At 42.3% G+C, this 14,355-nt stretch overlaps 1 protein-coding gene across 2 annotated transcripts in view; it reads left to right on the plus strand.

Annotated features, from left to right (window-relative positions):
- The window catches only part of FBXO21 (F-box protein 21), a 49,481-nt gene that overhangs the window by 3,215 nt on the left and 31,911 nt on the right, over positions 1-14,355 (plus strand). For both annotated transcript variants that reach the window (XM_030335735.1, XM_030335736.1), the window contains exons 3-7: positions 360-454; positions 7,430-7,551; positions 10,569-10,715; positions 11,019-11,155; positions 12,246-12,382. In XM_030335735.1, the coding sequence (XP_030191595.1) occupies positions 360-454; positions 7,430-7,551; positions 10,569-10,715; positions 11,019-11,155; positions 12,246-12,382 (638 nt within the window). The remainder of the gene's footprint in view (positions 1-359; positions 455-7,429; positions 7,552-10,568; positions 10,716-11,018; positions 11,156-12,245; positions 12,383-14,355) is intronic.

The raw sequence follows: 14,355 nt of genomic DNA on the forward strand, positions 1-14,355 counted from the left end.
TAAATTTACAGAGGAGAAAATAGGCCCAGTGAGTTGAGCTACTTGCCCAAAGTACTAGACTTCTCTCTCTGGGTCTCTGCTCCTACTTGACTGCCTCATAAATTGCATGAAATCACTGTGAATTATGACACTGAAGCTACAGACTATGAAAATATAATTAATGTACAATTGACAATAAAATCTGAACAAATTCTTGATACTGGACATTACTTTCCAGCCATGGTGAGTGGTACAGGATAGCGTAGGATAGCATTTACCACTGCCACGAACATGAGCATCTTTGTATCTCAGATTTGTGTATGAGAGTGACAGCACTGTTGCCTGTGACTGAGGCCTGTTTGTATATGTCTTCTTCATAGGTCCCTTGTAATGGTTTTAGTGACATAGAGAATCTTGAGGGACCAGAGATATTTTTTGAGGATGAACTGGTGTGTATCCTAAATATGGAAGGAAGGTAAGTCATAGTTTTAGCAGGGATTGTTTTTTGTTTGTTTGTTCTAATAATAATGCCCAGAATTAACTGCTGTAATTTGTATGTGGCCGAGCCCTGGGACATGTGCTTCCAAATCTTTCATGTCTTGCTGTAATTATATTTTTGAAGAATTCTGTGTAAATAATATAAATACACTGAGACAATTGATATTTAAATAAACCTTACAAAAATCTTTTTGGGAAGAAAAGAGAATGTGTATTTGTTCCCACTGTGGGTCACATACTGGGCTCTGGGAACTTGTATCTGTTATGCCATTTAGTAATATAAACTACCCTTCCTTTATTATGACCTCTCCATCCACCATCACTGAATTTGTCTGTTATGGGTTGATTTTTTTTTTTTTTTTTAATAGGCATGTCTTAATGGATGATTTTTTTTTTTTTTAACAATTTCTGAATTTGGGTAAGAAGTCATCTTACTTTGGCTATGAACATTCTAGGTATCTGGTTGAGTCCTTCTTTTTTTTTATTTTATTTTTTTATTTTTTTAAAAAAAATTTTTTTTTTTCCACGTTTATTTATTTTTGGGACAGAGAGAGACAGAGCATGAACGGGGGAGGGGCAGAGAGAGAGGGAGACACAGAATCGGAAACAGGCTCCAGGCTCTGAGCCATCAGCCCAGAGCCCGACGCGGGGCTCGAACTCACGGACCGCGAGATCGTGACCTGGCTGAAGTCGGACGCTTAACCGACTGCGCCACCCAGGCGCCCCGAGTCCTTCTTTTATGTCTCCTGATCAAGAAGAATCCATCATCTCTTGGTTGTTGCTTAAAAATTTTTATGCCTTCTATTTTCTGCTGTGAAGGTTAATTTCCAGTTTACCTAAAAAGATGACTTGGCTTCCAGTGTAACATACCTGTGAAAAAGGTTTTCTGCTCTAACAGTTTGGAAACTATTAGTGATGGAAGGTAGAAATGTAGCTTAGCATCTTCCTTAAGAGAGCTCACTGGGATATGTCTCACAAACAAGAAGTAAGGTATTCTTCTTGTTGTTTTTAAAGGGATTTAGGAGAGAGAAATGTCTATCAGTGGAACAACTGTAGGGGAGAGGTAAGATGTGCCACTATTCTAGGCCTTGGATGAGTTCAGATGCAGAGGTCATTTTTCCGTTTCTATTTTGGTTTATCTATAAATGAATTAAAGTATGATCTAATAGTCAGCATTGTGCAGCCTTAAAAATAAAAGCTGGCCTGTCTTTTTTACATATATATGCATATACTTTAAAATACATAAATGTAACATATATACTAAGTTTATTAGTTATTTTAAATTTTTTTTTAAACATTTATTTGTCCTTGAGAGACAGAGAGAGGCAGAGCGTGAGCAGGGGACGGGGAGAGAGAGACACACACAGAATCCGAAGCAGGTTCCAGGCTCTGAGCTGTTTGTTAGCACAGAGCCCGACGCGGGGCTCGAACTTACGAACTGCGAGACCATGCCCTGAGCCGAAGTCGGACGCTCAACCGACTGAGCCACCCAGGCGCCCCAAGTTATTTTAGTTTTGATTTGATGTTGAGTGCAGACTTTGTTTCTTTTTGCTTATGCTGTTTCTCCCTTCCTCCTTACTCCCTCCATTTGTGTTGGTTTCCCGGCCCCGCCCCTGTAATTAACTTAGGTTGCCAACTTAGGTTGTGTTCCTCATGCCAATATACACTGTGGTAGGTGGGGATGGGAGCACATCGTTATTTCACAAAATTGTGATCATTAAATAGGTACTTTCCTGTATCTTTTTTTTCTCATTCAGCATTACCTTGTGGAAATCTAATCAACTGATTTGATTCATTTTATTAACGGCCGTTTACTGTTTTACAGTATGTACCACAGTTTATTTAACTACCCTGCTATCGATGAGTAACCACTATCTTCTCCATCTTACGTTGCTGGGGAGGGTGATGTTTTTCGTGGTGTCATTTCTAAGTAATAGGCTCGTAGGAATGAGTGTCCGAGGTCAGGCTATAGAAGGTTATTAAAAAACATAAAAGATAGCGTGTCCTTGGGTGGGGAAACTTACCACAAAAATGTCAGTTCTTCTAAAATTAACACATAACCCTAGTGCCATTCCATTTCAGTTCCAAAAGGAGTTTGGGGAGAGGAGCGTTTTTTTTGTGTGTTTTAATTGGATAATATTGGCATAAAATATATTGAGAACAATAAATTCACTAGAAAAGCCAGAAAAAAATTTTTTTAATAATCACGATGTAAGACTTGCATCACTAGATGATAAGGCATATGATAAAGCTGGCTGTAATCAAAACAGTATAATGTTTAAATGAAAGTTGAGAGCGACGTCAGTGATGATCATTCAGAAACAGGTCCCAGAATAGAAGATAATCTATTTAAAGTCAGAGGGGTAAAGATGGCATATTTAATAAATAGTATTGGAGGTAACTGAATATTCATCTGGAAGAAATTAGAACATCATGTAGCAAAATTAAGTTCCACAAGATTAAATTACCTAAATTTAAAAGTTATCACAATGAAAATCCCTCAATTAAATAGACTTCGTGTCCAATCTAGGGAGACCTACTTAACCAAGACTGATAATACAAAAGCAGTACAAGAATATAGACAAAGGTTTTTCAATAAGAAATAAACTTCCCTATGAGCAAAGAAACTGTAAAGAAAGCCGATAGAATTCTTAAAATTTCTAAGAGGAAATTAAAAAATGTACAAAGGAGGAAGACATTCAGAAAAGAGCAAATCCAAGTAGCTGAGAATCATGTAGATCTTTAAATTCACTCTTCACAGAAATGTTAAGTAGTAACAAAATATTGCTTTTTTCACCTCTCTCGTTGGCAAAATGACTAAATAGGCACAGCCAATTAAAAAGTATACTGGTGGGGCACCTGGGTGGCTTAGTCAGTTAAGTGTCTGACCAGCTCAGGTCATGATCACAGCTCATGGGTTCGAGCCCCACATCAGGGTCTGTGCTGACAACTCAGAGCCTGAAGCCTGCTTTGGATTCTGTGTCTCCCACTGTCTTTGCCCATCCCCTGCTCACACGCTGTCTCTTTCTCCTTCAAAAATAAATATTTAAAAAGATTTTTTAAGTTAAAAAAAAAGTATAGTGTTATCGTCTTTTTAGAAGTAAATGTCATAGATATGTCACCCCTTGGCCTGACATAATTTGAGCCTAAAACAGGGTTATTTTTAAATGACAGGGAATATGCTCACATTTGTAAATATTTTGGGATACTTTACATTTGTAAATATTTGGGGTATTCTTGAAGGAGCCTGTTTGTTTTCATTCCCGGCAAATGCTTATTGTGCAGATACGGAAAGTATAAAAAGGAAGAAGGATAGTTTTCCAAAAATGCTAAAGCATTAATCTCTGGATATTTGAAAATATTTTGCTTTTATGGTGTTCTGTGTGGTCTTTAAAAAGAGTACATCTTCAATAAAGATTTGAAACAACATATTAAAAATGGCATACACTATACTTGAGAAAATGACCCAGAGTGACCATCACTGAAACATCTCAGTAAACCTACTGGATTTTAAAAGAAAAGTCCTTTGGGCATCCAAGCAAAAAAGATGAAGTCACTTACAAGGGAAAGAAAATCAGAATATCATCAGACTTTTCAACAACTGCTCTGTGTCAGAGGAAAAAACAATAACATATTTAAGATGCTCAAGGATCAAAAATGTCAGCCAAGGATTTTTATATCCAGCCAAACTGACTTTCAAGTATAAAGACTGCAGACCCAAACTTACCAACATGCAAGGACTCAGGGACTTTTGAGCCCTTCGTGAGAAATGTTCTAGAAAATAGGACAGTGTCAGACAACCAAAACAACCAGAGAGACACTGACACAAGGACTAATGGTGACCATCAAATCCGTATGTATTTGTAGGATTACATCCAAGTGACAGTTAACAGGGTAGAAGGTATTGTATGTAATGGCCGTAAACCCTTTTAATATAGATGTAGTACAACTGTTTAAAAAGCTGAGCAGAGAATAGAGCAGAATGTAAGCAAAATAAATTTAGCTTTTTTCAGTACTCATCAAGGTGATAAATATATTGGTCTTGTTATTCTGAGGCTTGGCATATGTATGTTTCTAAGAGAGATGTGGAATAAAGCAGACGAGTAACTAGGTGATATTCTAAGTCATCTCTGGTATCCTGGATAAATAGAGTATTCCTGGAAGAAAGAAAGCTATAGATACAGAATAGAAAATGGTAAAAACTGTATAGTTCTGAATTTGATTTAGAAGTGTCAGTATGAATTCCTGATGTATATTTAAAAATAATGTAGGTGTATGTGTGTATATACACACATAGATACATGAGATTTATTATTTCTATCCATTGAAAAGGTTCAGAAACAACAACCAGCCTAGTAGAAATGATGATCCCTAGTAGTCAGACAGTGGTCTTAATATACCATTTCCCATCAAAAGAAGCCAGGGTTTTGGGGAAAGGGCTGATTCTAGGTCTTATACAGGAATTGTAAAAGATCAGGCTGGAGAATCTTGAAAGCCTGGAACCAGGTATCAGGAGAAGTACCAATATTTCATGTCGTAAGTGTTCAGGGACCAACGTGGAGAGGCTTCCATTGGCCAGAGATAGGATTTGAGCAGTAGCGTGGATAATAACTGGAATGGGTTGAAACACACCAACTGCGTTTAGCTCCGCTAGTTCATAATAATACTTAGCAACAACTAATTGTTCACCTCTGGAGGGTAATAGAAATCCAAATTATTATTATTTTGAAAAACAGTAAAAGGAAAGACATGAGCATTTATCCCGCCTTTCCTATATATTGTGCCGTTGGGGGAGCCAGGTAGTAGATGAGAGGAAATTATTCCTTGTAGAAATACTCTGGCTAATAAATGAAGAAGGGATGGTGGAATTAGAATATCACCACTTTGCGACCTCTAACGAATTAACAGACCTGGGCACTGAGGAGCGGTGGCTGCTAACATCACCAAAGAGACAGCCAAGGCGTGATTGCCTCCTGATGGAAGGACTTCCTTGCCAAATAAACAGAATCTGAATCTGATCAAGCCTCTACATCCAATTTGCAGGGAATTCAGAAGACAGAAGAGCATGTGAAACTATACCTTGTGGATGCAATCAGCAGATTCCAGACTGGGAAATTCAGGTCACACAACCAGGTTTCTTCAGCAAATAAAGTGCAAGGGACAGGAAAGATGGAGGGGATCCTGTGGATTAAGAGACTTGAAAGACCTCAAAACTGGCTAGAGAGTTTAGGGCTGTACGTTTGGTGAGGCAGTGATGAGCATGGAGGTGTGGGTTGTGATTGCTGTGGGTGGGAGGAGAAGGTCTTGGAGTACTTCTGGGGTGTCTGCGAAGTTTCTCGGCCTGAGTGGTGGATACAGGGTTGTTTGCCTTATACTAATGCATTAAGCTGCTTACTTGTTTCGTGCACTTTTCTAGATTGACACACTTTACAACTCAAAGGTTAAAAGGCTGGCGGAACCTAGCTCTGCTGACGGTCATTTACTAACTGAAGAGTGAGAGGCCTTTCTTTCTGAAGTCACGCAGATAAAGTAATCACTGTCACCCTGTTTCCCGTGATCCCCATGTACATTTGGTATGTCTGGTGAAGTATCTCATCCACTAGCAAGTATTTATTGAGCTGCCGCTGTGTGCCAGACCTATCCCAGGCACTGAGGATACAGCGGTGAACAACACAGAAAGCACTGCGTCTGTGGGGCTTACCTTCCAGTGGGGGAGAGAGTCACTAACCTAGTAAGATGGTTTAGTACATTAGAAGAGGAGAAGGGGCTCTAGACAGATACTAACCAGGCAAGAGGGTGAAGCGGGGAGAGGGGAGAAGGCCTTACTCAAAATGGCATTTGAATGAAAACCTGAAAGGAGGTGAGGGTGGAGGTTGCAAATCTCCAGGGAACGAACCTTCCAGTCAAGGACCTGAGAGTGCTGAGGCCCCAGGTGAGCACCACAGAGCACGATGGCACAGCAGGGAAGCCAGTGTGGCTGGAGGCCGGGCAGAGATGGGGAATAGCAGGAATTGAGGTTAGGTCATGGGGCAAAAGTTTAAGGCACCGTCGTTAGGACTGGAGCTTTTACTTTGAGCGAGGTGGAAAACCCCTGGAGACTTGGGTACGGGATTTTTGTGCCGTGACTTAACATGTTAACTGAAGCGCTCTGGCTGCCGTGTGGAGGGGCAGGATTTGAAGCGGAAGCTCAGTGAGGACGCAGATGAGCTAGTGAGAAGTGTTCACCTGTCCGATACACGCTGAAGATAGAACTGATAGCTCTGGTGGATGGCTGGAATGGTCTGCGAGAGCAGGCCAGCAAGGAGGGCAGGATGGCCCCAAGGTTTGCGGCCTGACTGCAGCAGCAGAGTCGCGTTCACCCGAGACATTTCAGGAGCTCACCGGATATCCGAGCGGGGATGTGGAGTAGCAGTTGCACGTAAGGAGAAGTGTGTTCTGGGAAATAAGTTGAAGGCTGCCAGAAACAATATTTGAAACCATGAGACTGGACGAGATCACCACGGCAGTGATCGTAGAGAAAGTCGGCCGCCCGGGGCCTGAGTTCCCTGAGGCAGGTGCCCAGCGGCCAGCAAAGGATTCCAGACGCCTCACCCCTAGCTCCTGAGCCTCGACCAACTTTTCAGCCCCAGCTGAAAAGCCCCAGCTCTTCAGGTTTCTCTTGGATTTCCTTTTAGTCAGTCTGAAGCCACGCAGGTCAGTGTTTCTTGGATTTCAGCACTACTGATTCAGTGTTACATTACAGATGCAAAGTCCTAAATTGTGTTGTCTGCTTCTGTGATAACAAGTGCTGTGTGGTCATGAACCAGTTATATTCTTCTTGTTAAGTAGACTCTTTACATGCTGTAATTAGTGTGAAGGGAAGTAAAAAAAAAAAAAAAAAAAAAAAAAAAAAAAGTAATCGGAGGTTTTTATAGCGTCTTGATTCTCATTGGCTTGTTTGTTTGTTTTCCAGAAAAGCTCTGACTTGGAAGTACTACGCTAAAAAAATTCTTTACTACCTACGCCAACAGAAAATTTTAAATAACCTAAAGGCATTTCTTCAGCAGCCCGATGACTATGAATCGTACCTTGAAGGTGAGATCTCAGCGATGATCTTCCAATAGGCAGCTAAGTTGTCGCTCTCAGCAGTAGTGGATACCGTCCCCAAGGGTGGAGCAGTGGAAACGTGGACCGGGCCGGGCCGCGTGGGCTTCTGGAGGTGGCATTGTGTGGTCTGATCACTTAGGTAGGCAGAACTGCTCACCCTAGAGCTCATTTTGCCAGAATATTTGGCCATCAGCTGAAGCGAGGCAGCGCCTTCTGAAGATGCACCATCAGTTCAAAGCACAAGGCTGATATTTTAGCTAATGAGGTTAAATTCCCTGTTTGTCTAAGCTTTCAAGCGTCATTTCCGAATCAGAAATAAATGTATCCAGTTTTGTCTCCATGGGACCTCATGCAGATCCCTTCACCTCCCTGGTTGGAGTTTAAGGAGGACGAAGTGCCCTCGCGCATCTGTGAGTCTGCTTGTCCATAATGAGAAGTGAGGAGGAAGAAGTTGAGTGGACGGACGCGGTGAAGGGAATAACTTTCTGTTCCTGCTAAGTCGGGCAAGAACAAAATGTGACTTAATTTTTTCTTTTAACTAATTTAAATTCCTAGCGTATCACACAAACGCTCCCATAAGTCATGGTTACGGAGTACAGATACGCCTGTCCGTTCACTTTCATTCTCTGCTCCCCACAATTTACCCAGTTTGCAGGTTTCTTCCTTGCCAGCATTTCCGTGGTCATGTCCCCGCTCTGTTACTGTTGTTGTGCGGGCTGTCACCGGCTCTCCCAGCAGCAGCTTTCTGAGTAGCACCTGCTTCCCTGAGCCTCATGGCTTCTGACCCCCTAGTGCTAGTCCAGCCCGAAACCTGGCCTTTCCACCACTCTGAGTGGCCACCTGATTTCCTTTGTTTGTTTGTTGTTGTTTTTTAAATTAACCCTTTGCTTGCCTTTTGGTGTCTTCCGTAATCCGGACCTCCCCTAGCCCCAGACTTTTCCCCATTACTCTCCAAAACACACCCTTTGCTCCAGCCAGTGTTGTCCTCCCTCCCGGCTTTGTATCTTCGTTAGTGGTATCCCCTGTCAAATCCTGCTTGCCCGCAAGAGTTCCAGGTCCTGTGTAACTTCCGTTGAGTTTCTGCTGACTACTGCAACGCGTGCAGATTTTACTTGCCTCGGGAGGGGTGCAGGCAGTAGCATTGACTAGTAGACCATGGTTAATGTCCGTTTCAGGTGCGGGCATTTTTCTCCAACTGATCATTAACTTTCTTGTGTCCCTGGTCCTTTAACGTTATTATGATCCACTGCATACGCCATGGTGCCCAGTGTGGATTCTTACTGATTGTGTAAAAGTCTCATATCCAGAAGGAAGTGCAAAATCTGCTTCAGTTGATTAAAATCAAACGACCTTATCACCCTGGAATTTTCTATGTGTACTGGAGTTGAGAGTCCCCCACTCTTCTGTTCATTCCACAGTCAGGAACAGTTGAACAGGGTGTGTTTTCTGTAGCTTGTTTATAGAGACGATTGCTTCTTTTTCATCTTCCAAATACAAAGTAACATGATTTTCCATAACTCATCCAATCAGTACTGTAGGCACTGGGTAGCCATTGAAAGTTTTTAAGTGATTGAGCAGGAAGTTGGCTCCAAGGTTTTGATTCTTGGTGACTGACAAGAATAATCTGATAACTATTCACGAAGTCTAGGAATCGTAGCATTAGGATGGAATGGACTTTGGAGAAGTCCTGCAGCCAGCAGGTGAGGAAACTCCATCCCGAGGAAGCCCAGGAGCCAATCCCTGCTAGTGGCAAAATTAGCACTGGGGTCCCAACTCTTGTTCACTGCCTTCAGCTCCTTTGGGATGTTGAGTAGGGGGTCAAGATCCTAAATTGAATTTAAATGACTTGAATTTAAAATGACTTAAAAAAAAAAAGCAATAACTGCAGCTTCCCAAGTGAAATTGTCTTATAACCAAATGATCAAGTTAGCCCTTTGGCATCTGGTTAGAAAATGACCTAAGGTCGGGGCGCCTGGGTGGCTCAGTCATGTAGGCGTCTGACTCTTGACTTCAGCTGGGGTCGTGATCTCACAACTTGTGGGTTCGAGCCCTGTGTGGAGCCCTTCACTGGGCTCCACGCTGCCGGGGCAGAGCCTGCCTAGTATTCTAAATACATACATACGTACGTGATTCTAAACAGATACATACATACATACGTACATACGTACATACAAAACAAAAGAAAACGACCCAAGGTAATAAAGAGCAGAGAGGTGATTTTCAAGACACCGTGTCTCCAGTGTACTTTGTACAAGTCTTTGGCTACAAGTCCCCTGAGTGTCACTGTCTCTGTAATTCAGAAGTATAGTTCTCTCCAGAGTTCATTTACTATTTCACCTTTGAGGGGTACAGTTTGTGGAAATCTGTCATTGTGAGGGCTTTCGGCTTTTTAAATGTTCTTTTAAGTAAAGGAACTGGCTTACGCCATTAAGTGTTCAGAGTTCTTGGGAAGATCTCCTTTATAGCATTTATTCCTCTTTGTAATAGTGTATGGGAATATGCTGCATATCACGTGGTTTCTTGAGTCCATGACCTTTGAGAGAGAGTTTGGTTTATTTTTATGTAGAAAAAAAATATTTTTTTAATGTTTATTACTTATTTTTGAGAGAGGGAGAGACAGTGCAAGCTGGGGAGGAGCAGAGAGAGAGGGAGACACAGAACCCGAAGCAGGCTCCAGGCTCCGAGCTGTCAGCACAGAGCCTGACGTGGGGCTGGAACCCACGAACTGTGAGATCATGACCTGAGCCGAAGCCGGACGCTCAACCGACTGAGCCACCCACCCAGGTGCCCGTATTTTATTTTTTTTAAATAAAGTGTGTAAACTCCTTTGTTGTGAGAAGGTTGCTCCTTTCCCATGTATCAGCAGCAGGGTCTGGCATCTACAGATGAAGCTTATCTGGCAGGTGGTGGAAAGAAGGATGGCCCCAAGCGTCTGTGCCGAGTGACCAACTAATAGGACGAGGGCAGAAATAGGAATTTATTCAGTGATTCCTGTTTATTTTCAGGCGCTGTATATATTGACCAGTACTGCAACCCTCTCTCTGACATCAGCCTCAAAGATATCCAGGCCCAGATTGACAACATCGTAGAGCTGGTCTGCAAAACCCTCCGGGGCATGAACAGTCGCCACCCCAGCTTGGCCTTCAAGGCAGGTGTGGAATCGCTTTGGATCCAACTGTATTTGCAAAAGAAAACCTAGCAGAGCTATTGGTTAATGTGAGAAATTCTGTAGTATGTTTCCATTATGTCACCAAAGAAGCAGTTAATGACACAACCACATGTTCACTTGGAAGTGTGAAAGACTTTAACTTCATATTCTTTCCTCCACCCTGGGCTGGCAGCACCTACTGAGTATTGTTAGGACATTGCCAGTGTCTGCGTGTGACAGGTCGTTTGGGATGCTGGTCACAGCCTTGCCAGTGCTTCTGTCCTCAGAGTAGATCTCTGTGTTTCAGGTGAATCCTCCATGATAATGGAGATAGAACTCCAGAGCCAGGTGCTGGACGCCATGAACTACGTCCTTTATGACCAGCTGAAGTTTAAGGGGAACCGGATGGATTACTATAATGCCCTAAACTTATACATGCACCAGGTAAATGTGGGTGTATTAAAACGTAATCATATGTCTTTTTGAAAGCTCATTTTTGATAAATTGTATAGTTTGGGGCACAGATACATGGTCTTTTCATCTCTCAATGCCCAGTGAAACTCACTTTTGCCTCCACTGTGAAGGGTATTGCTATGGATTTTTATTTCTTTATAGTGTCCTCTGTGTGAAAACCCTTGATCATTTCCTGTCTAGAAATACACATTTCTCTGACTTTGTTTGGTTAATTTGTGTCTTATGAACACTAAACTGTGAAACTAATCGGATCTTTTTCCTACACTGGCTTCTAGAAGCCTTGGAAGAAATCTGGCCAGCCATTTTGGCCAAATTGATACTTCGTTTTTATGTGCTTCCTTCTTGACACTGTTTTCAGATTCTGTTGCTCTGTATGCTAATCTTTTTCTGTCGTGTTTCATACACTTTCCTTGAAATGACCTTAAATTCTTTTGGAAGAACAGCCTATCTCCGCTGACAGAGCGGAGCCTGCTTGGCATTGTCTCTCTTTCCCTTTCCCCCTGCCCCTCCCCTGCTCATTCCCTCTCTTTTTGTCTCAAAATAAATAAATGAAACTTAAAACAAAAAATGGAAGAACAGCCTAGATCACAGGTCTGTAGACTTTTTCTGTAAAGGGCCAAACAGGCCTTTTGGTTTGGCAAGCCAGATGCTCTGTGTCCCAACTGCTTAGTTCTGCCATTGTAGTTGAAAGGGGGCACAGACGTTACCAAAACAAACGGGTGCGGCTGTGTTCCAATGAAACTGTATACACGGACATAGAAATTTGAGTTTCATGCAATTTTTAATGTGTCACAAAACGGTACTCTTTCGACTTTCTTTAAACACTAAAAAATGTGAAAGCTCTTCTCATGCGGGCCGTACGGAAACAAGTGGTGGACTTGGCCCGCGGACTGCAGTTTGCAGACCCTTGATCTAAAAAAAAGCAAATATTCATCCACTTAAACCACAAAACCTAGTGTCGTTCCTGATGCACAGTGAGTGCCTAGTAAGGACTTGCTTTGAAGGAATGAGAAGGGAAGGTTCGTTTCTGTGAAGCTAAAGGATTTTTTTTCTCCTTCAGGTTTTGATTCGAAGAACAGGAATTCCGATCAGCATGTCTCTGCTCTACTTGACAATTGCCCGGCAGTTGGGGGTCCCACTGGAACCTGTCAACTTCCCCAGTCACTTCTTGTTAAGGTGGTGCCAAGGTGCAGAAGGGTGAGCCACCTATGCCATATGTTGTGATTGGTCCTCGGGATTCACTCCCACTGTGCTGAGAGGAAGTGTGGTAACGGAACAGAGGTCGACTAGGGCACGGGGGGTGGGGCAGCTGTCTTGTTCCTTGGCCATCAGTGACCGTATTCTGGTTCTGAGAGAAGGGCACTCTGGATCTTTCTGTATTACTTCTTAAAGCTGCATGTGAATTTACAGTCATCTAAAAGTAAGTATAAAGGCTAGGACTAGGGGTGCCTGGGTGGCTCAGTTGATTAAGCGTCCGACTTCAGCTCAGGTCATGATCTCAAGGTTGATGAGTTCGAGCCCTGAGTCAGGCTCTGTGCTGACAGCCTGGAGCCTGCTTCCTTTCTGTGTCTCCCTCTCTCTGTGCCTCTCCCTCATTCGTACTCTGTCTCTTTCTGTCTCTCAAAATTAAGTAAACGTTAAAAAAAAGCAAAAAGAGGAATAGAGGAGCACCTGTATGGCTCAGTTGGCTAAGGATCTGCCTCTTGATTTCCGCTCTCACAATTCCTGAGATCAAACACTGTGTCTGGCTCTGCACAGACCACGTGGAGTCTGCCTCCCTCGCTCTCTGCCCCACACCCGCATGCACATGCACACTCTTTCTCCAAAATGAATAAACATTAAAAAACATGTTTAAGTTTACTTTGGAGAAAGAGAGTGTGTGTGAGCGGGGAGGGGCAGAGAGTGAGGGAGACACAGAATCTGAAGCAGGTTCCAGGCCCCACGCTGTCAGCACGGAGCCCCACGTGGGGCTGGAACTCATGAACCGCGAGATCCCGAACCTGAGCCGGAGTCAGACACTTAACCAGCTGAGTCACCCAGGTGCCCCAAACTAAATAAACTTTAAAAAAAAAAAAAAAAAAAGAGTAGGACTAGGAGTTCAGGATTTTAGGTGGATCTTAAAATCCTTTTGTTGCAAAGCAGATCAGATCAAAGAGTTCTTTTTGTTTAACAAGGAATCTTGCTTTTTACTTTTTTTTTTTTAAGTTTTTATTTAAATTCCAGTTAGTTGACATACGGTGTAATGTTAGTTTCCAGCGTACAATTTATTGATTCAGCGCTTCTGTACAACACTTGGTGCCCATCATAACACGTGCACTCCTTAATCTCCATCACCTATTTCTCCCATCCCCCCGTGCACACACCCCCCCCCCCCCCCCCGGTAACCATCAGTTTATTCTCTATAGTTAAGAATCTGTTTCTTGGTTTGCCTTTTTTTTTTTTTCTTTTCCCTTTCTTTATTTGTTTTATTTCTTAAATTCCACATATGAGTGGAATCATGTGGTATTTGTCTTTCTCTGATGTATTTTGCTTTGCATAATATCCTCAAGTTCCATCCACATCCTTACAGATGGTAAGATTTCATTCTTTTTTATGGCTGAGTAATATTCCACTATATATACACACATATGGATATGTATATACATATGTATATGTATACACACACACACACACACACCCCCCACACCTTTTTTATCCATTCACCAGTTGATGGACACTTGGGCTGCTTCCATAATTTGGCTATTGTAGATAATGCTGCTATAAACATAGGGGGCATATATCCCTTTGGATTAGTATTTTTGTATTCTTTGGATAAATACCTAGTAATGTGATTGCTGGATTAACCTTTTGAGGAACCTTCATACTGTTTTCCAGAATGGATGCACCAGTTTGCATTCCCACCAACAGTGTGCAAGGGTTCATTCCCCTTTCTCCACATCCTTATCCACACCTGGTGTTTCTTGTATTGTTGATATTCACCATTCTGACAGTGTAAGGTGATATGTCATTGTAGTTTTGATTTGTGTTTCCCTGATGGCGAGTGATGATGAGCATCTTTTCATGTGTCTGTTGGCTATTTGTATGTCTTCTTTGAAAAAATGTCTATTTGTGTCTTCTGCCCATTTTTAATTGGATTATTTGCTTTTGTAGTGTTGAGTTTTAATGAGTTT

Source organism: Lynx canadensis, chromosome D3 (assembly GCF_007474595.2).
Source record: "Lynx canadensis isolate LIC74 chromosome D3, mLynCan4.pri.v2, whole genome shotgun sequence".
Lineage (NCBI taxonomy): Eukaryota > Metazoa > Chordata > Mammalia > Carnivora > Felidae > Lynx > Lynx canadensis.